This window comes from Seriola lalandi, unplaced genomic scaffold (assembly GCF_002814215.2).
Source record: "Seriola lalandi dorsalis isolate HSWRI2012SDOR001 ecotype SW California unplaced genomic scaffold, Sedor1 jcf7180002054398, whole genome shotgun sequence".
In the NCBI taxonomy this organism is placed as follows: domain Eukaryota; kingdom Metazoa; phylum Chordata; class Actinopteri; order Carangiformes; family Carangidae; genus Seriola; species Seriola lalandi.
The window spans coordinates 108,776-132,876 of record NW_019524951.1 but is presented as its reverse complement, the minus strand read 5'-3'; the positions used below and the strand labels follow the sequence as shown (position 1 = coordinate 132,876).

Below are 24,101 nucleotides of genomic sequence, written 5' to 3'. Positions count from 1 at the left end.
TTAACATGTTTTTTTAAGAATGAAGGAAAAAGAATGGTGGGATATATATATATATATATATATGTGTGTGTGAGAGAGAGACAGAGAGAGAGAGAGAGAGAGTGTGTTTTCTGGCCATTATTGTCTCAAAATATCTGGGCACACATAAGAGGGACAGTTCAGATGTGTTTAATACATTCATGTGCTTCCTTGTTGAAATGTAAACATCCTTTAATTGGACCATTGGTATAGACAGGGTTACTTCTGGTAAGTGGCTGTGAGGAATTATTGTTTCTGTAAAACCAATGAATTGGAAATGGTTCAATTTTACCTAGTGTAATGTAATTCATTTTTGGTACAAAGGTTTGCAGTGGGCATGTTATTAATAACAGTTAATGCTCCTATACACCATATATCTATATTATTCAATGAGCTTAAGTTGTGCATCTTTGTAGTGTATTATTCAGTTTTGCCCTGAAGAAATCAAGGGAATGAGGACAAAAACACAACTAAGTGACAAAAGGATGTGTTGCAGTTCTCTCAATTTACTGAATTTATTCAAACAACATGTCAACCAAGCATCGCTTCTCTGTAGTCTTGAATTTATTTTTATCTCGTTTCTTTTTCACTTGCGTCAAAATTTTCGCCTAACCATTTTTTTTTTTCAACAAACATTATTACTATGAATTTTCCATGATGCAGCTTTTGGGTAATTAAATGACAGAACTCATTGTTATGTAACTGGCTCTTAGCGTGTTGCGGGATGCTGCAGCCCAAGGTCTCCATCCATGCATGTCTCGCTCGGAGCAACAGTCAGGTGTGTCAAAGTGTGCGTTGCGCCCAGGAAAACGACCTGGCTGACAGCACCACAAAAGAAATTAATCAGGGAAGCAGGCAAGTAAAGGGAAGGCTATAAATTGCATGTAATGGAAAGGGGTGTGTGTGTTTGTGTGTGTGTGTTTGTGGAGCTTTCCTTCAAGGTGGAAGTGACCTCAACCTGCTCTACCCTCCTCCTCTCACTCTTGTGTGTTTGTCACTATCTTTCTGTCCTTTTATCCTTATCTCTATGCCTCCCCCACACATGATGATGAATCACAGGGGGATTTTATTCTTACCGTTTTTTTGATTGATTTTTTTATTCTATTTGTGCGTTGTTCATTAGTCTATGTAATCATGTCCTGGGATGGTCAATCAGAGCCATTTGTATGGACGTGAAAGTGGTAGGGAAGGTGATCCCGAACAGCTTAGAGAAATCCGTTAACAAACATGTCTCTCAAACATCGAGCCCTAACTAATTTTTTCGACAACGTAGATCGTAGATTGTGATTCATGTGCTATGTTATGCTATGTGTTAATGGGGATGTACACAGTTAAATCTATCAATATCCTGCGATCCCTGCCACTAAATAGGTTCGGAAATAATACTTTTTCACCCTCACAACCTCTGAATCACAAAAATTTAAATTTTACTCGTAATATCTGATAACATGTTTCTGATGAATTAAACTAGGAGCTGAAGTAGGTGTAATTTGCGTTTTTGGGGTAAGAAGACACTTTCAGAACCACATGGTGCAGTGTTAGAAAAGGGCTGGGAGGTGCCACAACATCAAAATAACTAGGGATCTCTAAAGAGACATTGATGGTTGAAGACATATTTTATTTTTCTATGTATCAGTTAACAGTGATTTTACATTTACAGCATCGGGGGATCGTTGGTTTGACACATTATCATTAATGGGTCATATATAGTGATGCATTAATGGCCGAGTAAACAGTATAAGCATTTTAAAGAATCAGAGCACTGAATGAAAGCAAATTGATCCAGACTCCCTCTTCAGGTGTTAACTGCAGAGTGCACACACACTGCTCTCTTTGCCCAATTATCTCCCGCTTCACGATCTACGCAGTGTGTTCTTCTTCCTGCACAGCTCTTTGCTTCCTCCCTTTGCTTTTTATAGTTTTGTGTGTTTTGATGTTGAACCTTACGTCTATTCTCCAGCCAGCAGGGGGAGAGAGGCATTAGTTTAAACTGAATTTGCACATGCAAATTTAATGTGGTGTTTTAACAAGAGTGGAATTTGCGGAAAACAGAAACAGAAAAAAATAATTATTCATTTGATACTTTGGCAAAGTATTTTTTCATCCATCCGTCACTCCTCTAAATCATGACTCTCTGCTAAACTGACTAACTGAATGTTCCTGGTCTTAAACCTTCTCTGATGCCTAAAAACATTTCTTATGTCTCCAGCTTTTCCTCTGCATACTGACAGTTAACTGATGTCAACCCCCCATTAGAAAGCTGTGCAATTCATCCTGAGGGCTGCGGCAGAATCATGATTTCATCAGTCAAGGGTTGTGTATGAACGAACACACAGGCTTTTGTGTCTCATCCGAGAGGATGACCCCCACACGCATGGGCAGACATCCTAATCCTACCAAGTTGACTTGCCCTGGAATAAAGTCAATCTTATCCAAGGTGCAAACGCAAAAAAAGACCCACTTCTCTTTCATTCGAATGTCAGAGGGCTCGAAAAAAAAATTCACTCAATGTCCTAAATAGAACAAGTAGAGGGATTGCAATATTGACTCCCACCCACTCTCAGTTCTCTTAAAACATGATCAGAAATAGCCATGAATCACCCAGAAGAGAAGGCACTGTGGGGGTTAACTCATTCCCTGTGTTTACACAGGTTTAGTCATGCATAAAGCTCACATATAGCAGGTAATTCTGCACCCCAAACTGAAGCTTTGCTCACACAAAAATTCAGGATAGTCAGTATAACTAGGATCTCAAATCATCTTTCCTGTACAGAGTTCCCCTTTGCTGATCTTTGACCTGCAAAGTAGTGTGACTTGCCAAGGCTGTGGGCGAGACTAACCTCTGAGGAAGTATCTGTGCTGTTTTAGGGTAACTGCAAAAATCACGACTGCCTGAAGGGCTGACTGAGATGAAAAACAACAAATCGCTGATCCTAAATTTACCGCCTGAGATGATTGTTAAAAAAAAAAAGCAGAATTACAAAGTTACAAAAGCACGAAATTCATTACAATAACAATACACTTACCAAAGGTGGCATTCATAAACTGTATTGAAGAAAAAAAATGTTTTAAGATCCATGAGCTATCTATTTATGAAGTTGGTTTGCAAACTGACTTCTAAACACTTTTCATCAATTGAATCTCTTGTTTTGGATATGATTTTATTTATTTATTACTTTTATTTTTTTACCCAGATTAAAATTGCTAAATCTTGCAAAAGAAAAAGCACCACATAGGAATAGCCTATATAAAAAAACAAAAATCAAAAAAAAGTCATCCAACAAGACAACAAAATGTCCTGTCAGTCACCAGCTAAAATGGAGGCAGGTTCTATCTGATCCATAATCATTGCGATTGATTACACCTGATCTACACTGCTGCATCATCCAACATTCCCAGTTCGACCTTTTTTGGTGGATTCAGCTGTTCCACTGTTTGATTTGTTTATACATTTTGCAACTTTTTAACACACAAAAGCTTTCACTTCAAATATTAAAGGGGCTGTTTGGTTTCTTGCCGGGAGTCATCCCTGATTGTCACTTGACAAGAGCTTCGGCCGTTGTTGGAGGTTATAATACGCCTTCTGAGCAGTGCTATGTCGACGGGGAAGACTGGAGGCTACAGGGAGTCGCTATCGGAAAGTGACGAGATGGGCCGGGGCTAGCTGGGTAGCGTGCTAACTTCAGTAGAAGAAAGGACGTAATAGAGCAAGAGTTAATGTTGCAGTTGCTTTCCACCGCTGGAGACATCTCTTGGTGAATGAAGGAATAAAGAGGCTCAACGTTTCTTCTAGACAAGTAAATAGCTGTTAATGCTAATGCTGGCTATGTAGCAATAGCAAAACCTGCAAATAACTCTGTTAAATGTATTGTTTGGTCTTTGTAGTTGGTTTAAATGAGATAAGCTAGATCCAGTTTGTAACAATAATTTCAGCAAAATGAAGTTAAAGAAAGAGATACGTCACCTAACACAGTAAACTTAAATCCGCCCCTGACATCATCATAATGCCAACCATTGTTTCCCCACTTTCAGTCTGATTTATAAATTTCCCCCCAAGATTTGGAGAGGCTGTTGCCAGAACAAGTAGTTGTTGTGAGGAAGGAGGAAAAGTGTGAAAGTGCTGAGAGCGACAGGAAGGATGATGAAGAGGAAAGGTTGGAGGGAGTGTCAGACGGTCGCCTGCAGGAGCCCAGCATGTTTGACATCAAATGCAACAGGAGGGAGATGTGAAATCTGCCTGACAACGTGTCTGGCAGCTGAGATGCTGAAGTGAAGAGAGGTGCAATATGATGTCATGCAAACCAGCAAAGAGAAACTGACAAATCAAACACATCACATGATGAACGGAAAACTGTAAACTCTTGATTGGGGTTTGAACTTTAGACAGATTTTGGACTGAATGGGGTCGATAACAATGACAGTTTTGTTGATGTATGTATGTTTTGAAAATATCAATTGTAGAGTTTACCTTTAGAGCACAATATTGTCACAATGTTGCAAGTTGGTGACAAAATTGTTGCTTATAATGCAAACTGTTAAGACAGAAACCAAAAGTAGGATACTATACATCACCCTAAATGGAGAAATATAAAGAGACATTTATGGCAGCACAAAATAAGACAACAAATATTAAAAATGAATGTGATCAGTCTTCTTGCAATTCCCTCTGGTCAGAGCTGAAAATTACTTGATGCCCTTGCAGGAAAAAATCAAACGCTTGCACAGAGTTTTTTGTTTAGCAACATTTCGCTGCACAAACTAAAACTCTATTACAAAATTCCAATACTTACAGCAAAGAGCTCTCCAATGCTCTCTGCTCCACCGTTCCTCAGTGACTGAAGATAGCTGTTATTAGTCAGGCTGCATGCGCACATTTGGAAAATGGGCGAGAAACAAATGAGAGACAGTTGAGACAGTTTGGATTATAGATTGGGAGCGAGCGGGCACAGATGTCTCTGAGAAAAGCAGATGTATTAGGGGTTTGAGATAAGAGTAATGAATAATTTAAATAGACAAAAGAATGTCAGCAATAAAGAAAGGAAAAATATTTCAGGCTAATGATTCAGAGGAAGGAAATATATTTTTACTAAAGCAAATCTAGTTTATAGTTGGAGCAAACTGCTGAATAAAACCACACTGACTGCTTGATTTATTAAAGCTACATTGATTCTATTCTTAGTTTAGATTATGAATTGCTTTTGTAATATTGTAAGCACACAACCCTAGACTGCTATATTTGTCCATGTTTCCTTTTTTAGCACGTGTGTATTTGGTTCACATTTTCTCTGCAGCACGTGTATGTGTACATTACCCTGAGTATTCCCCCACAGATTGCCTGCCAACACCCAGCGTCAGTCACAGCTGCTAGGGATGGGATTGGCCAAAATGTAGCTGATTCCACCTGATTCAAAACAGTTTTTTGCTTTCCACTTAATTTTTGTTTTTGTTTTTATGAGGTCGATCCCTTAATGAGGTGGATCCTTTAATAACAAGATAACAGATATACATCCTTGATCCCCATCCCAGCTTGGTTTGAGCACTATACCTTTTTATTCCAATGAGGATCATGTTTCAATTACACGTGTGCATACCGTCAGATCACTAGTGTAGATTACAGTCCCATTCATTCATCATGCCCGAGAGGCAGCACACTCTCTCACACGTGCCACTGCTGAAACTCTGCCAAAATCCAGGTAGACACTGAGATGCACTGACCAAACCTATTGCTCTTCAGGTATCTCCATCTCCACGTGCACTTGTACTACACACATATAAAGAAGGCTGTGTGTTCCACAGTCAAGGACAGTGGAAGGTGAGAGGATGGGTATTCAGATGGGCTTTATAGCCCCCAGGTTCTGCTGATGCAGGTTATTCACTGTTAAGTGAAGCATATTATCTGACATGGATGGATGGATGGATGGATGGATGGAAGAGAGAGGCAGGAGGGACAAAGACTCACATGGGGGAGCACATGTCCTCTCCAGCTTTTGTTGTTATGGAGGCATGACGGCAAAGCGAGTAGTGTCACGCATTTTAAATACCAGAGGAAAAAAACGTGAGGTGCATTAAGTTGTCGTGGTATTCTGTCAAAATGAAGTTCAAGAACACGCTTTCAAAGGGCGTATGTTCTCACAGTCACATTATGTGGACTCACTTCCAATAGGGGACATCCTCACAAGGTTAAACTTTCCTATGGTCAAAATGTGAGTCTTTCTACATTTGTGCGTGTGTGCGTGTGTGTGTGTGTGTGCTGCAGGAATGTGATTTTCTATATGGTTTTCTTATCACTAAAGAGTCAGTAATCAACTCTGAGGTCATCAGATCATGTGGACAAAATAAAGATGACAGAGGACAATATTTATGGCATGTCTGTATTTAAATATTAGATTGAATAGCAGTTATAAAACACTACAAATTATGTGATAAATCAATTTGTGCAACAGTAAAACAGAAGAGGTTTATCTGAAATGTTTAAATATTCTAAATGTGAACAGTGTAGACAGCTTGCCACACTACCGGAATTGTCCACTAGAGAGCTTCAGATATCCATGTTTGTCATAAGTGCAGTTTGCCACAGTGTAGACCTGCAGATAAAAGCATTTTTTGTGAATACATGACACAACCTACAGATAAAGTATGAGTATTGTATAAAATATTTTTTAATTTCTTCATATATAAATGGATACATAGTCTGTCATCAAAATTTTATACATGTACGTTTATTGTTTTTATGGCCAACTTCCTTTTCAAATAGCTGAACTTCTTGGAATAATTACCACGATAAGAACCAGTGAATGAAGAAAATGCTAAATGTTCATTTCAGGAGCAGTTTGCAGCGGAAAACACTGAACAGAAAACATTAAACTCAAATATTTACAGTTTGATTTTAAGATGAGACATCCACATATTGGACAATGGCAATTGCTTTGACATAACTTAAATAGCTTAAAAAGAAAAGTTTGTTCCTGAAATTATTTTTGAGCCTTTAATTTGCAAGTTCACATCATTTTAGATTATGATCAATGAGTTTGGCACTGAATCTTCCAAAATGCATGTACAATGTTTTGTTATAGGATGATTTTACTAGAAGAACACCATTTTTTATTTTTGTCTCTAAAATGCAAATGTGTACCTGATCCACATTTATCCGACCACAAATAGCGTGTTGAAGTGAGACTACAGTAGAATGTGTCGTCATATGGTCCTATAATAAAAGCCACATGGTTTGTAAAAAAAAAAAAAACCCAAATACTGTTTTCCAACTGCAGCCTTATTCAAATGATGACTGGCGTCAAATTTGCATTCAAAATCCATTTATTTCCTTTGGACCTCTTTGGGAAATGTTTGACAAACAGTTCAACAGTTGTTCTCCATGTCTCAGTGCTGATGAAGTGAACATGTTGATGTTAATAAAGTACCTCTATAGAAAGGTACGTGCAAAGTGAACTGTCTGTTAAAGACAGTAAACTAAATTATTATTCAAAGCAGTGTCTTTATACATCTTAAAACACAGGACCCTCTCCAGGTGTGTTTACTGCTGTTTAACCTATACCATACCTTCCTCTTTGCTTCTCTTCTTTCCCTGGAGGAAGAGAACAACCTGATTAACATTGGCCTGTCCTGTTCTAGTGATGAAGCAGTAAAGGAGTGGGTCTGCAAGACAGTTGAGGCTTGAGATAGCAATGCTGATCTTGTAGGGATAGAGTAGCCACGCAACAGTCCTACAGTCATCCACCAGTGTGCGGAGAAGCATCATGACGTGGATAGGTCCAAAGCAGAACAAAAGGCAGAGCAGAACTACTGTCAGCAGCTTCCAAATCCGTTTACGTTCCTGCTCCTCTGTGGCCTGGTTGGATTTCACCGCCAGACAGATCCCCCAGCTGGAAAACACCACCATGACAACGGGAACAATAAACCCCAGGAAGAAGCGCACTACATTAGCACGAGCCAGATTCTCTGACAGTGGGAGGAAGATGTCAAAGCACACAGAAAATGTGTTGATTTCCTGATAAGAGTCCTTCCATGTGATGGTGGTGGCATTGAAACAGATCACCAACACCCAAATGGCAACACTTACTGCTGCTGCAGTGCCAACTTTTCTCAAGGATGTGTACTTTAACGGGTGAGCCACTGCCAAGTAGCGGTCAACAGCAATGCAGCAGAGTAAAGCATCGCTGGTGTAAAAGTTAGTGAAAAGAAAGTAGACAGAAAGCACACATACGTATCCTCCGTGGGCCCAGATTCCTCGCCACAGGAAGTCCAGCCACAGAGACAACCCAACAGTGAAGGTCAGGTCACTGAGGGCAAGGTTGAACAGATAAACACCAAGCTCATTCTTCTGTCTAATGTGCTGCCATGACACATAGAGGGAGAAAGCGTTGGATGGGATGGCAGTGATGATGATAGTTAAGTAGAAAAATAGAAATGACTTCCTCCTGGATGCGCTATCATCCAAGTAACAGTCAGAACGGTTGATGGCCAGGGTAAAGTTTTCCATCGTGGAGTGTGATGTTCATATGCTCACACCTTGTAGAGAAACAAAGAAGGACATAAGGAAGGGTCACAGCAATGCATTTAAATATCTAAACCTTTTGGTTAAGGGGCTACTCCATCAATTTTACTCACCAAGTTTAGTTTACTTGTAAAAGAGTACAGTCAGTATTGACACAGCTGGTAGGAGCACAGGCAGGCTGGTGCAAGTGGCTGTGATGAGGCTTACAGACAGACAATCGGACGGAAGGCAGGCAGGCAGAGAGACAGACAGATACAGACAACAGGTAACTACATACAGGTAGCCGGAACGGGATTCCACACCATGAGCAGAACAAAGGGATACACAGAGACATTTGCAAATGGGGGGGGGGCGGCATAAATATAGCAGATGAGGGCAATGAAGAACAGCTGTGTAGGGAGGCGGGGAAGGTCTTGTGAATGGAAATAGAAAACAGGTGAGCAAGTGGATCTGGAAACTGGAAGAAAGTCTGGACATCCAGTGGGTGGATGAAGTATGACAGGAGGCCAATAAACAGGGCTGAGACAGAAATCATGACACAATATAGCCTGACTGATATTAGATTTCTGAGGCATATTGGGGTTTAAAAATACTTTAGCAATGTATTAGCCAATGAAACAAGTTCATAACAAACATAAACATTATCCTGAAAATGCCAATTGTGGTTATGAGCCGTTAGTGTTATATTGGCTTGGACTTGGAGATTAAACATGCAGAAAGCTTTTGTTACAAACTGGGTTAGTGGAGTTTGATAGACATGGGCATTTACCAGTCACAGAGAATCTAATGAAACATGCTACTGACTTGCATTATGGGAAATGTAGGATCCAGTGTTGTTGGAGTTTCAAACGTTTTGGAACTACAACACTAAAAGTAGTTGTGGTCATTTTAGCCATTTGATGACAAAACACTGTCTTACTGTTGAACATCCTGGCAAAGGTCTGAGATTTGTTTTCACCATCAAGGAAACTTACAATTTTAGTACATTTGAGTAAGTTTTCAAATCAACTCACTTATTTACCAAAACTTGCTGTCTTTATGACTCAGCCATAAACATTTTTTTTTCTTTTTACAAGGAAACACATAAACTCAGTTCAACTTGAAAGCTCATAAAGTTTTACTTACTCTTCACGTTCCACGTCGTGCTTCTTCTCCAAACTTCATTATCAAAATGGAAACATTAAAACAGATGGATTCACTCAGTTCTCTAATCTTCTTCTGCTTAATGACCAGTTTAAAGAAACAGGAAGAGTCTGCAGCTGCCTCCTTGTTGTCCCTGACTACCGTAAGTCATTTACTGGGTGACAGGCCATGACAGAACAAACAGTTTAAAGGGCCACACGGCAGGTTTAATTTGGGTACTGATTCAATATGTGACTGCTTGTCTTTGTGTTTGTTGTGTCAATATGGATATGGTCTCCGGTAAAGGTGATGCCTATTATTGTCTGATAAAGGAATACACGTCTGCTTGACTAATTGTTTCCATAGTATAGTTATGTTGTAATAGCTGCTGGTTATGTTTGTTGTGGCTAAGCCTACATGCTCTTAAAGACTCGGGACAAACATTTTTAAAATTCTGTCTTCAAAACTATACATGAATTTGCAGATGTACATTGTAAGCATTATGTTTGCTTTGTCCCTTGTTAAAGCAATTTCAATGTAAACGATGGGGGACCCAGTCTTCTTTCAGTGTAAAATGATTTAAAAAGTTCAGCCAAAGTTAAAGAGACTTCATCAACATACAACAAATCAACTAGGGATCCTCTAATGTTTTTAGTACCAAATTCTTTCTTTGTGTTCTTATAGTGCAGCAATGGCTCAGCAAACAAATACTGTCTGTGGAAGCACAAAGTGTACTGAAAAGGACTAATAACCATGTCAATTTACGGATGCAGCATAAAAGTCAGTTAATGAAACTTAAATAATGACTCTTAAATAATGAAAAATCAATTCACAAATAAATGGTAATGTGATCTTGTTTATGCCACAGTCAACCAATGTACATTACAGGAATATCAGAGATTATTTGGCCAATACAATGAAATATAAAATGTTGACATAACATTGTCTCTTATAAAAGGCTTCAGTATATGAACACCTCTTAAATTACAGTCAAAAACAATGATTTGCTTTCCTTTTTGTAATTGCAGGTTAAAAACAAAACAAATAAATAATACTTAGGAAAATTGCTGAACTCCATTAGAGCTTTCCGACCATTTCCTCCACATTAAAAGTCCTCTGAATTTCTCTAGAGCTTTCCTGACTTCGCTCTTAGCACTTTCACTGATTAAACAGTATAATATAGGATCCAATACACTGTTTATGGTTGTGGTGGTGACTGTGACAAGATATGGATCTCTGAGCTTTGTGGCCCAGATGCAGGCTCTGGGCTCCAGTATGGCCCTGAGTAGCATGACAGTCTGGTAGGGCACAAAGGCTGCTGTGTAGGTTAGAAGCAGGGACAACAACAGCAGTCCTACTTTCCTGCGCTCCTCCGCCATGATGGAAGTGCTCTGTTTGAGTGATCGCATGATCTGCTGAAAGCAAAAAGTCATGATGAAGACGGGGACCAGGAAACCGAGGCTGACCCGAGTGAGAGCAAGGTTGGCACTCTCTTGTGTCATGGGTACTCTATCCTCACACAAGTCACTTGAGGAGAAAGCTTGCAGCGCCCCTGTGTGGTCAAGTAAGATAATGTGGATGACAATCTCCAAAACCCATACAGCAAAACTCACAAGTGCTGCTGTCCGCACCTCCCTGACCCAGTGAAACTGGAGAGGATAGACCACTGCTACATAGCGATCAACGGAGATGCAGCAAAGGAGGCCAGAGCCGACGTAAAAGCTGTTGAACATGATCACAGCCACTAGGCTGCAGAGACCGCCACCTATAGGACTCTCCTTGGCCAGTTCAATCCACACAGGAAGAGTAATTGTGTAGAGCAGATCAGAAATGGACAGGTTGACAAGGTAGACTGCTGTGTTGTTCCCATTCCTCATCAACCTCCAGGCTACATACAGAGACAGGCAGTTTGCTGGAAAGCCCACGATGAAAAAAAGAGAATAGGCAGCCAGAATCACACGCTGATTCACTGAGGACTCCATGGTGCAAGAGTGTGATGTACTCAAGTTTGTTTGGTTGAGGATTGCTGAATCCATCCTAACGTGATGAGGACCAAACCTGAATGTGAAAGGCAATAGAAAACTCTCGTGTTGTGATGAACTGAGATAAGCTTCGTGATGCAAAATAGTTCCTGGCGAAACATGGTTGGTTATGCTAAAAAAATGAAAATGGCATCCAAAGTGGCTTTCAGTATATTTCCGCAGTGTTGAAACTCGACACCAGCTAACACAAAGATTAAACTGTGTCTGAGAGTTTGTATAGAATTAAATGGAAATTACACGGCTCTTGAGATTTACAACAACTTTGATTGTAACACGACCCAGATCATCCAGAATTCACTTTTGTATCTCATGAATGATCTCACAACACCCTCAGATTTATCCTGTGAACCTTTGAGGGAGGCCAAACCCCTACGTTGGGAACCACTGGACTAATAATGTAGTTAAAACTTGCTCCACCTCGACCAACTACAACAATAAAACGACACTTACACATTAATGGATCGGTATTAACAGTCTGACAATGTCATACTCTTATACACTTAATATCCGTCATGATGGCAACTTGTAGTACTTCTATGTTTGATCCTATTAAGTGTGTTGATAATACATCTGTACTTTTACTTAAATGGAATTTAAAAGCAGGACTTTCACTTGTATTAGAGTATTTTCTACATTGGACTACTGGTACTGTCACTTATGTATATGATGTGAATACTTCTTTCACCATCGCAAACCAGTGACTACCGGATAGTCTTTATAAGCTGTATGTGCAGCAGAGAACTTTCCAGGAACAGTATGTATTTGCATATAATATCATTCAGGGTTATCAGTGGTATTGTGTTGCAGTGAAGGATTCTGTTAGATCAGACTGCGCCTCCAACAGGGAGACCTGGTGTTTATTGTATTAACTCCAATGAGGTATTACCCTTTACCAAATAAAGGCTTGTTGAAGCTGCTGGGGCTGAGGTTCAGTGTTTAAAAAAGAAGAGATATCCATCCAATTACGTCTTTGCAACACAGCAAATGCTCTAACACACGAATGAGTCATAGATAAGGCTTTTTCTTATTTTCAAACTCCTTTTTATAGTCGAGTTTGAATGTGGGTAACACTTAAAGTCTGTTAATTATTCTGGGAAACAGGTTGACTTTGAGATTTTTATTGTGATTATGATGTACATTGTATTTAAGCAGTCTACGTACAGAGTAATACAGACATATTTCAACAAATGGAGTTACCATGAGAGACTGTCTTGTGGAAAAACAAGGTTGAACCTGACTATATGAAGTTGTGACGGTGATCTGTGATGCGCTGAATCAAAATAAAATCTCCTCTGAGTATGAGAACATTAATTGAGTTCTCCACTGACTTACCATTGTGCCTCTGGAACATTAAAATGGGTGCAGCAGAACCAGAGAAATCATCTCATTCCCACATTCAAGTTTCAAGACATGTAAACAGACGTTAGTGTAAGTTTTGTGCACTTTGACCGTAAAGCAAATATTTATATTTTCTTTTTATTTCTGTTTATTTTTTGCTTATTCCAACACCAAATTTCTCATCAGCAGTAAAAACATTCTCACTGTTAATATCTGGGAAATCAGTAAGTAGATTCTTGGCTAGTCAGTTTTCTTTGATGTTCTATTTCCCAGTTTAACTTGGTAAATACAGAGAAAGTGCAGGGCAACTGTAATATTATTCCCAAGCTCTTCCTTGAAAACATTCATTACAGCTTATAGACCAATGTGTTAGTTTGACTTAGACCAACTAACACTGTTGTGTGTGTACACAAAGTTTTCTTGGCATTATTGCCAAGGTATTTCCAATATTTTGTCCTGAACAAGAAGAAATTCTACTTTTATTCATTGTGGAAAAGCCTCATCCAAACTTTGCAATGCTGACAAAAGATTTAACTGCTGCATTTATGCGACTCTGGGTGTTACATTAAGTTGATTATGCAATAGTTTCAAAACTGATTAACACACATACTTATTTCAGAAACAGTGAAGTGTGTTCACACTGTAAAGAGATACCAGCGTGACTGTGTGGGTCACTACTATTCAGGTTACTGTGAATGTGTGCTGAAGTAAACAAACTGTACAAATCAACAAATGTATGCAAATGTGCACACAGTGTGTAGGTGGTAATGCTTTTTAGAGTCAAAGGAAAAGAAAATGCAAGAGTTACAGTGTCAGAGAGAAAGGTTACGGTTAGAGGGTTACAGTAATATTACATGGATATATAATATAGCAGGGTTTGATCTAGCCTCAAAATATCAGTAAGAGCAACACTATCTATGGAGAAATAGATTCAGACACACATAGCCACATGGAACATCCTACAATTAAAGTATCATATTAAGACTTTAAACACTTTGTTTCCGCCTCTTTTATACATTACTTCCATTATCTTAGTTTTGTACCCATTACTTCTGCAGTATAAAACACAGTGCTGTTTAATTATTTAGCAGTATTATTATTGTGTTAAGTCTGAAAGCATTTTCAATGAAACAACAGTTGGGGCATAAGTGTTAGAATGGCAAATGCATTAATTTGAGGTCCATATCCTGTAGAGCTGCACCAGAAGTGGTGGCCTACGAAATGTCAACAGGATGTCATGAGAGAGAGAGACGAATCTGAGCCATTGCATTAAAAATGGCCGCACGCTTAGTTTCTTGTGGTCCGTTAACACCACGGAGCGTTGACGTCTTCGGTGTTGATGTCTTGTCCTCCCTCTGCCTTACTTTCCTCCTGAAGTGTTGCCCAGATGAAACAGGCCGGACGCACTGAAGTGAATTTTGAAAGTGTGCGAACACATCTAATCATCAAAGAAGTGAGGATGTGCGAGTGTGTCAAGGAAGGTTTAAAACTGGGAAAAGATCCCAGCAAGGTGAGAAGTGTAGTGTGACAGCATACATTGAACACATACACTCTCCCCCCTCTTACCTAAAGCCCTGGATTATGGTCCAACTGGAGCAAATAATGAAAGCGGGAGTGTTCAAACCCTACCATAATGAACAGGATCTAATGGGTAACGCTCCAAAGGTTCCATCATGCATCTAAAATAAACATGCATGCTTATTTAAAGGATCACAGTCTAGCAGATCTGCCTGAGACATCCCCACTTTTATCACTTCTCGACAGGTATGAGCGTACAGAGCTGAGGCTGAGGGTCGATGTTCTCTCAGCGCTCCACTGCTTGAAGACATCCTTTACTTTTTTTCTGAATTTTTTTCCCACAATGACGTAGAGGATGGGGTTGAGAACACTGTTGAAGAAGGCTAAGTATATGACGATCAGTTTGGTGGCTTCTATGTGTCTGTGAAGGTCGCACCCTTCCAAGACCTCGGCAGTAAAAAGCATTTCTATTATCTTCACCAGGTGGAATGGCACCCAGCAGATCAGGAATGACAAGAGGACCGCCAGGACCAGAGTGGTGGCCTTATGCTCTGTATTCTGGGCATTTAACCTATGATTGAGAGCTCGAATAATTTTGAGAGTGCAGAAGGAAATAATGAAAATGGGGATGATGAAGCTGAACGTAATCAGCATAGCCTCAGTCAGCAGCTCTATCTTGATACTTGGGTATTGCATAAAGCATATATATTTATTCGCGCAAGAATTGTATGCCACTTTCCTATACATGAATACAGGAACACCCAGGAGCAAGCCCAAAGCCCACACCAGCAGACAAGCCAGTTTGGCATACTTTGGCCTGCGCATTCTTTCATGGGACAGCGGGTGCACCAGTGCCAAGTAACGATCTATGCTGACCAGAACAAGGAAGTAGATGCTGCAGTAGGCGTTCATTACGATGCAAAGAGCGACTATTTGGCACATGGTACTACCGAAGGGCCAGTTGAATTTGTTGGCTGTATACACAGCCCAGAAGGGCAGAAAGGACGACAGGATGAGGTCAGCAGCAGCCAAGTTACTCAAGTAGATCTCAGGCACAGTGCAGGCCTTCTTGTGGAGACAGAATACCATCACGACAAACAGATTAAACACGATTCCCAGCACAGCGACGATCAGGATATAGACTGTTATCATGAAGGTCCATCCCTTGTTGTCAAAAGAACACGCAGTGGTATTCGTGTTGTTTTGGCATTCCTGTATAGCCGCATGGCTGAAGTTTGCAGGGACGCTGTGGAGGAGAGCCGACGAGACAAAACATTAAAACAACACAATTTTAAGGTTACTTTGAAAATTCTCTCCAACATTCTGTTATAATCATATCATGGCATACTGAGAAACCCTGAATTCCGAGTAACACTGTGAAATACTGAGTAGTACTAAAAGCTGAATTCATGCTTTTATATAATACTGACTAATACTGAGGAAGAGAAATACTGCAAAATATTTTTCCAGTTTAACACAGTCCCCAGAGATGTCAAGCCATTTTTACAATGAGTCTATCTGGTACCCAGATGCTGCAGCTATTCAAATGAAGACAACTGAAGTTTGACTTCTCGCAAAACTCTGCAGACTGTTTATAGTCTGTAATGATGCCAATTAATAGGCTATTTCTATTGCAATTTTCATTAATATACCCTGTTGTTCTATGTTAAAGGATCTTGAATACTGGTTTGAGAGACCACTCACACATTGTTTGGCTTTGAGACTTGGGTTGTAGAGATATGGAAAAAGGAGATTGAGTAGTTTTAGATTAGGATTAAGTTCTTTTTACATTATCAGAGCAACACAATGGCAAATTGATTGATACTACCTGGAATGCAGAATAAACAAAATGTATTATGTTGAATCTATTTCATGAAAATTAATGAAAAACTTTTATTTTGTGAAAAGTGATTTATTATTCTATCTGACTGGCTGCATCTGGCTGACACAACCCTGAACAAAATAAACACTAAGCAGAGAACAGGTTGTATGCAGATGTGAGACACTAACCAGACTACCATTGTGCCATAAATAATTATTAGAATTTGACTGATTAAGATTAGTTGTAGGACCTGCTTTGTGAAAAAAAAACAAAAAAAAATCAACCCCCCCCCCCCCCAAAAAAAAACCCACACTATTTCAATGTGGGCAAAGTGCCAAAAGGTGAAAACTTTTGTTTTCACAAACACTTTATGGTTAAAGAAAAATATGTTGATGACATCTAGATAGAGAGATACTTTATTTATCCCCTAGGGGAAATTCATAAATGCACATAAATGGGTGCCTGCTTTTCAGAGTAATAAAAGAAAAACAAAATGTTCTGAGATGAGCCACTTGCCTCACGGGTTAAGGCGCTGATCATGCACTGCAATATTGACATTTCCCATGTGGCTGGGAACCTTCAGTGTAGTATCAACTAAGACTATAGCAAGATCCACTTTTGTTTGGATAAACTTCTGTGGTATTTGTTTAGTAATTTTTTGTGCATGTTGCTCCCTACATAAACCACTCAGCAGAGTGCACACGGTACAGAAGATTTAACTGCCAAATGTACTAGTACTTGTTTATCCAGACCATTGCTTGACACTAAACATGTTGAGACAAATGCCGTGACATTGCTGGAGTACGGATATTGGCACGAGAAAACCACTGGGTTTCAAAACCTGTATAATTTATCTGAGCAGGCTGTGCACATCTAAATTAAACCCAGATCAGTTTTATGAAGCTTGTTTATATTGTCATTAACAGACAGTGTTGTAAAGCACAAACAATTGCTGATGTTGAACAATATGGAAAATTAAGTCATTGATGAACATTCAGTGACGAATAATGGTAAAAGATAGAAAAGTAACAATGAAACTTATGCATACCTTGTGGTAGGAAGAGACATTCTGTCTGATAAAGTCTAGATGTAAAATGTCAAGAATCCCGTCTACACTCTTGCAGTGCCTTCTGCTCTTTTTCTTCAGTCTTCGACTTGCTCTCCTAAAGGAGTAAGTGATCTGATAAAGCGATGTCAGAAATTCTTGGAAATATGAGTGGACATGCCCTGTTGCTCCTCCTTCCCTCTTAATCCCCCCCCCCCTTCTTGTAGCAATTGTATAAACACCCTGCAACTCTTTTTGCAGTCTTATGATGATTTGTTTTCCAGAGATGTTAATTCTCAACTCATTTTGTTTAAGGTCAGTGTTGTTTTAGAATATGCTTCAACCACATGTGGGACTTTCTAAACAAACGGTGGTGGTATCTACATTGTTATGTTAGAAGATGCAATTAACAATTCTATAGAAAAACAGGGGAAATATATTTTATGTTGTGGGAACATGAGTTCCAGTTTGAGTTTGAGTTTTTAAGACCTTTAGTAAATCACTTTCTGTGTGGTATTAAAAAATGTCTTTATTAGACAATGAGTTTCCTAGGTCCTGTAGATAACAGGAGTGACTGTGCTTGCAATAAGTCTGTAGACACTGACTGAAACTTTCCCAAAAAAGGATTGAACAGTGTCCTATGTACACTAAATTTACTGTTGAAACAATCTCACTTTAAGTTCTTAAAAGGTACATCTCCTGGCAGCCCCAAAAGTATTGTATAACATTACTACAGCAGGTGAAAATATAATTTATACTTCATTGCAAAATATGAAAGAAATTTAGTGGAGTCAACTAATCTTTTCTCATTAATTTAATATAAATATGTAAATGTTGTTAATTTCATGTTAATTCAATTTAAAATCTCTAGTTTTAATTTTCAGACCACCTCTTCTAACCTAAAGACTTGAAATGATGAGTTTAGTGAATTAAACTTAACTTAAAATGATTTACAATGTACCTGCAGATACTCTACAGGAAATTAGGGGATAAAGAAATGGGAATGAAAGACTTGAAATGATGAGTTTAGTGAATTAAACTTAACTTAAAATGATTTACAATGTACCTGCAGATACTCTACAGGAAATTAGGGGATAAAGAAATGGGAATGACATGCACCAAAGGTCAGATGGACATGAACCAGGGATGCGTAGCGCCCTAATCTATAGACCACCGGGATGCCCCTCAAACTTTTTATTCTAACATCAGCAATTGATGTTCTCCTGAGTGGTTGAAATTGTGTCAGTTCACAGAAGAAAGTAGAAATAATAATGATAATAAGGATAATCAAAAACAACACCTTCAGTACAGTGATAAAAGAAACACTGCAGAACATGTCAGATTCAGATGAAATATAAAGACATGAGTGATATGACATTTGTTTCTTTTTCAATTGTAGCAATATGAAGAAAACCAAGACTAAGAGTCTATTGCCATTCTGGCGGCTCTTGTATGTGTGAACATGTTTTTTTTTATCAAATTAGCAAAAACATTCTTTTCTACAAAAATTAAATTTCACACTAAACTGAAGAAAAATAAACATTAGGGTTATGGAAAAAAACTCAGATCGACTTCATGATGTTCCAAATGAGATTTAAATCAAACAACAGTAGGTCATTGTACCTCATATTATTACTTGGGTGGGGATGAAATATTACCTGTATATGTACTCCGGACAGGGTTAAAATCACTGACCAGCGCAGGTGGTGTTAAAATCAGCCCACATCCTCTATACAGAAATAAAATCAAGCCTGAAGGCCCCACTAGCTGTGGTCGCACAAGCATCTGACCAACACTCATTTAAGTGTAGATTGTGTTGCGACAAAATTACTTCCTGTCTGGAATAGATATTGCCTCATTCACTTTGCAGAGAGTATGTCTGACCTGTGAAATTGTGAAACTCATAAATATCCAATTAATTTGAGTTAGAGGGTGGGACTACAATCTTGTTAAGGAAACACTGATTGATTGCATTCTTGTTTGTTTAACTGCATGCTCAAAGAATACATACAGCATAATTACTGGATGGATATAGGGCTGGCACTGAAAGTGATACATAGAGAATAAAGACAAGACAAGTTTTTCACAGCTGCTTCAGTGTCAAGGTCCTGCTTTTGTGCATGTCGGCTTGGTGTCATGGTTTACTGGGAGACATGAATTTGTTTACACCTGCACTTTTCCTGCTAGGACAAGTCAAAATGCCTGCTTTTAAAGATATAGTGATTTATCAAACCCTTGATCATTTTCAATTTGTGAAATTCTACTGTTAGGTGGAAGCAAGACAGCTGCAGCAACTTGCAAAGCCGCCCACAGTATTTCCTCTCCTGCCTCCCATTTCTCGTCAATCCGACCTTGGCACAAGGGAACTTCATGAAAATCCAGAGACAATCAGTGTCATGCCAAACGAGAGTGGTGAGGTTGGGCATCCGGTAAAAAGCTGACAACACATGGAAATACACACTTTTACACAAATTCGATAACTCACAGTTCATAGAAACTTCTCTGCATATTCTCGAGTGAAAGAAAACGTATATGAGCAACTTTTTTCCTTTTTTGCCTGCACAGCACAAATGCAGACAAACATAGACCCTCCCTCTGTAAAATACACTTTGACTTGGAAAGAAAGGCGTAGCAAGTTAGGGAAATGGGATGATCAAAACAATATAGATTAAACTAGAATAATTAACCGTGATTGTTCATGTTATTAGATTAAGATAATAGGGCCCTGGAAATGGATGTCAAGTGGGAACATACAGAAGGGCAAATGGCTTCCAGATAATGAGTTACACATGAATACTGTAGAGATGTTACCACTGCTAAATGTCAAACTGATACTTTAATATAGAAACATAACCTCAAGCTTATCAGATAGATGTATGTGAGAATTGCTGATTATAAGATTTCGATAAAAACATGTCAACGTGCACACAGTTGTATGGTAAGATGCTCACGATATAATGTTAGCATACTAAGGCATTTTTTAATTGATCTCAAAATACAGTAGCTAATGATGGCAGAATTGCAGTCATTACTTTTAGAGGTATTCTCTAATGACAGGAAATATTGCCAAGTGGAAATGTGGTGGTGGTATGTGCTTTGCAATGACATGTCGGGAAATCGCAAAGAGTTTTTTGCGTCATCCAAGTTAAAATAAATAAATGCTGGCTAAACCATATCCTCCATAGTTAATGTTACCACGCCTTTCCAAATTTTCATTAATTCTCCATGGATGCTTTCAATAGAAAAACATGTTTGGACAACCACCACAACAGTCACAATTATGATTTATTAGCAGCATTTTCACTTTTACATTTTTACAAAATATTTTTTGAAATGTTTTGAGAAAGAGGATGAACCAACTAACAAGCAAATCTGTCTGAGGTAAACTTCTGACAACCCATGAAAGAGCAATGCAAATCATGTGGGACAGGTTCTCTGTAACTAGTTTAACTGTAACTTTACAAAGTCGTCATGGTTATAGAGAACCCGCTAGAATTGCACTATATAATACTTGCAGTCAGAAGTATCAAAAACTGCAGTAACTCAAAACTGCAATAATCTAAATTCATCAAGTTGGACCCATTTACACCTACTTGGACTTTACAAAAGAGGTCTTTTGGTAAAGTATGAGTTTGAGGCAGGTTACTGTACGCCTTACATCATGCCTCTGCATTCAGGATTAATGTTTATAATCGTACATCACTTGTTCAGTTGAGATGATCCCAAATTATTCCAGTAATACACAAAAATGAGTCACGATAAAAAAGTAATAAAATCTGATCTTGTAAAGAAAGACTGCCATAATTTCTGTATGTACAGTATGTCACTACTTGAATAAATGTTTTGTCAACATGCAAAAATATACTGAACATTGTGAATAAACACAAAGTTCGTGGCTGGCAATTCTTTCATATTAGACTGTTCAAAGAACACACAAGGAAAGACATTAGAAGACAAACTCTAGATACAAGATCAGAGAGACCAGGTTTTCTTTTGTGTGTTTAACATTTAAACACAAGTCATTAATAATAAGGCCATGTGACAGTTAACAGAGACAGATTCAGATACATACTGTGTCCACAAAGTAAGACATAAGTGCCACTACAGAGACTGTAAACTGTAATCCGATTCCATTTCTCCTACAGATTACATCCATTTTCTCTGTTTACATCCTTAACTTTCATAAAGCACAACATTAAACATAATCTGATAGAGCTTTTTAACTATATAAGAGCATTTTTATCATATTAAGTCTCATGGAATAACATTTTGAGTCATATCCTGTAAATCCACTTTACCCATTATCAGCAATGGAAGTGGAGGACAGCATCTCAGATAGTAAAAGTTACATCTGATCATTTGCATTAAGAATTACCAGAGTCTTAATTTGCTCTGTTCTGTTGATGTAAGTGGATGCAACAGAGCGTTGATATGTGGTCATGTCTGATCCTCTGCGATGATACCTAGTCTTCCTGTAGATGGCGATAACTTTCCTCCTAAAGTGTTGCCCTGAGAGGACATACAGTAGTGGGTTGAGGGTACTGTTGACGAAGGCCAGATACACTGAAATGTCATGTCCAATATTGAGAGTATGAGACCACATCGTCTCATCCAAAGCTTGCAGGTCACAGAGTGTGTCGAGGAAGGTGAATATCTGGAAAGGACCCCAGCACAGTAAAAATAGTAGTGTGACAGCGTACACAAGTGCAGTGGCCTTTGTATCATGAGTGTCATTAAAAGCTACACTCTCCTTCCTCTCAGCTAAAGCTTTGATTATGTTCCCACTGCTGAAAACAATTACCAGAACAGGGAGTACAAAGCCCACCAAGTTCAACAGAATCTGATGGGCCATCTTCCAAGAGCTATCATGAGTGTAATCCAATATACAGGATGTTGTACCATACTCCTCCAAGAACTTCACCTTTCTGTGAACCATAGTTGGCATGCTCAGTAGGAGCCCTAATATCCACAGGGAGAAGCAGGTCACCTTGGCATAAAGTGTCCGCCTCAGCACCCTGGCCTTCATGGTCTTCACAAGTGCTAGGTAGCGGTCGATGCTAATCATGACTAGGGTGTAGATGCTGGTGTAGAAATTGATGATGATGAGAGAGTTGACGAGTTTGCATAAGACATCTCCGTATGGCCAGTTGAAGTCGTTGAGGATGTACATTGCCCAGAAAGGGAGGCCGCACAGGAGAATAAGGTCAGCCAGTGCCAGGTTGCTCAGGAAGATCTCTGCTATAGTCAGACGATCCTTGTGGGCTACAAACACCGCCAGAACAAAGCTGTTAAGGAGAAGGCCTAACAGGCTTAAGATGAAGATGTATGGGGGAATGACAGAGTGGACGATCTCCCAGACTGGACCCACTGGCAGGGATGTTGTGCTGTTTTCAGACCACAGTGTTGCCACAGTAACAAGCTTCGTTGGCTCCATGGGCTAAGACATGAAATTTCAAACCCCATCATTAAAATGCTGTTGTTTGATTCAAAACACACAGTGTTGTTGTTTTTAAACCTGCTGCATCAAAGATTAAAACTGAATCTTTATAGTTCATAATTTCCTATTCACACATAATGAAATAAATAAAACATGAAAAAAAAATTATACATCAACAATAAAAATGTTGCTGATGTCATGACGTTAGTTCAGTTCAGCAGCTTTAGTGCTGATGAAACAGACACTTACATATTGTCATGCATGATTTGTGTTCCTAAGCTTAACAATACTTAAAATACTCAAACAATTCTTATTCTTGCACATTCTTTCAGTTCGCCTTGGTAAGACCTACTATGTTGTTACCATTAGTACTTTTAAAGAACAGACTAAGACTCAAAACGCAAAAAAGCAAAGGATGCAAAATGAGATGTTCTTACCGTACGTTTCATGAACATGTTCCTCCTGTTGTGAAATACTATTGATAAAAAAACACGTCTGGAACAAGGCTCATCTGTGTACACTGAGCCCGTAGGAAGAGTACACACAAGTTTCTTTTGTATACATAGTTGCATTCTTCCACACCCTTGGCCTAGGAGTTCAATATATCAACTTGTTTATGAAAGAGTCAAAATCCGGCCTGTGCACATTAGACACAAGTTGAAACTGCAGTGCACTAAATGTTCTGGAGAGGAGCCCAAACTGCAGACGGCAATGCACCAAATGCGTTGACTTCATCAAGACTAGATCGTCTTACTATGATTTACAATTTTAAGTATTATTTTATCAATGAAAATAAAACTGGCTCTTTTTTCTTGTCTGCAAGGTCAAAGGAAAGATGACCTCACTGTATTATGTGCAGTTCATAATAATATAGTAAACATCCATCTGATTTAACTGAATAGCAGGATTATTTCCTGTTTATACATTCTCTAATACCTCTCTCTAGGTTTTGATGTTGAGATGTTGTGAATGTTATACTTTGACGTAAGCACTTATAACTGATTTATCTCTATCTAATCCATTTTTAATTTATGTGTAATCCTTTCCTAATCTGTTTTCAATTTCATCCTTACGCAAGATGATAAAATAGCAACAATTACACTCAATAACTTAAATGGCTCAAAACCAAGTAACAATCAAACTGGATAGAATACAAAGTGTAAACAGAACTTTTTTTGTCAGTATAAAATCGCTAGTTGAGGCTGTGTTATACCTTTTATGGTCAAAATGATAACAGCACACTTGAT

General features: G+C 38.8%; 4 protein-coding genes across 4 annotated transcripts; all 4 read right to left on the bottom strand.

The window, feature by feature from the left end:
- Nucleotides 1–6,659: 6,659 nt before the first annotated feature.
- gpr65 (G protein-coupled receptor 65) lies at nt 6,660–9,789 on the bottom strand. The gene is made up of 2 exons (XM_023409567.2): nt 9,656–9,789; nt 6,660–8,544 (listed from the first exon to the last, which is right to left on the bottom strand). Exon 2 carries the CDS (start codon nt 8,513–8,515, stop codon nt 7,565–7,567), a length of 951 nt encoding a protein of 316 aa, XP_023265335.2. The 5' UTR covers nt 8,516–8,544; nt 9,656–9,789; the 3' UTR covers nt 6,660–7,564.
- Nucleotides 9,790–10,519: 730 nt separating this feature from the next.
- On the bottom strand, nt 10,520–11,858 carry LOC111657405 (G protein-coupled receptor 4-like). The gene has a single exon (XM_023409566.2). The coding sequence runs from the start codon at nt 11,686–11,688 to the stop codon at nt 10,708–10,710; it is 981 nt and encodes a 326-aa protein (XP_023265334.2). The 5' UTR covers nt 11,689–11,858; the 3' UTR covers nt 10,520–10,707.
- A 938-nt stretch (nt 11,859–12,796) lies between these two features.
- On the bottom strand, nt 12,797–17,542 carry LOC111657398 (B2 bradykinin receptor-like). Its single transcript, XM_023409558.2, has 2 exons — nt 17,421–17,542; nt 12,797–15,796 (listed from the first exon to the last, which is right to left on the bottom strand). Exons 1-2 carry the CDS (start codon nt 17,438–17,440, stop codon nt 14,743–14,745), a joined length of 1,074 nt encoding a protein of 357 aa, XP_023265326.1. The 5' UTR covers nt 17,441–17,542; the 3' UTR covers nt 12,797–14,742.
- A 3,142-nt stretch (nt 17,543–20,684) lies between these two features.
- bdkrb1 (bradykinin receptor B1) lies at nt 20,685–22,851 on the bottom strand. Its single transcript, XM_023409579.2, has one exon. The coding sequence runs from the start codon at nt 22,849–22,851 to the stop codon at nt 21,763–21,765; it is 1,089 nt and encodes a 362-aa protein (XP_023265347.2). The 3' UTR covers nt 20,685–21,762.
- Nucleotides 22,852–24,101: the final 1,250 nt, after the last annotated feature.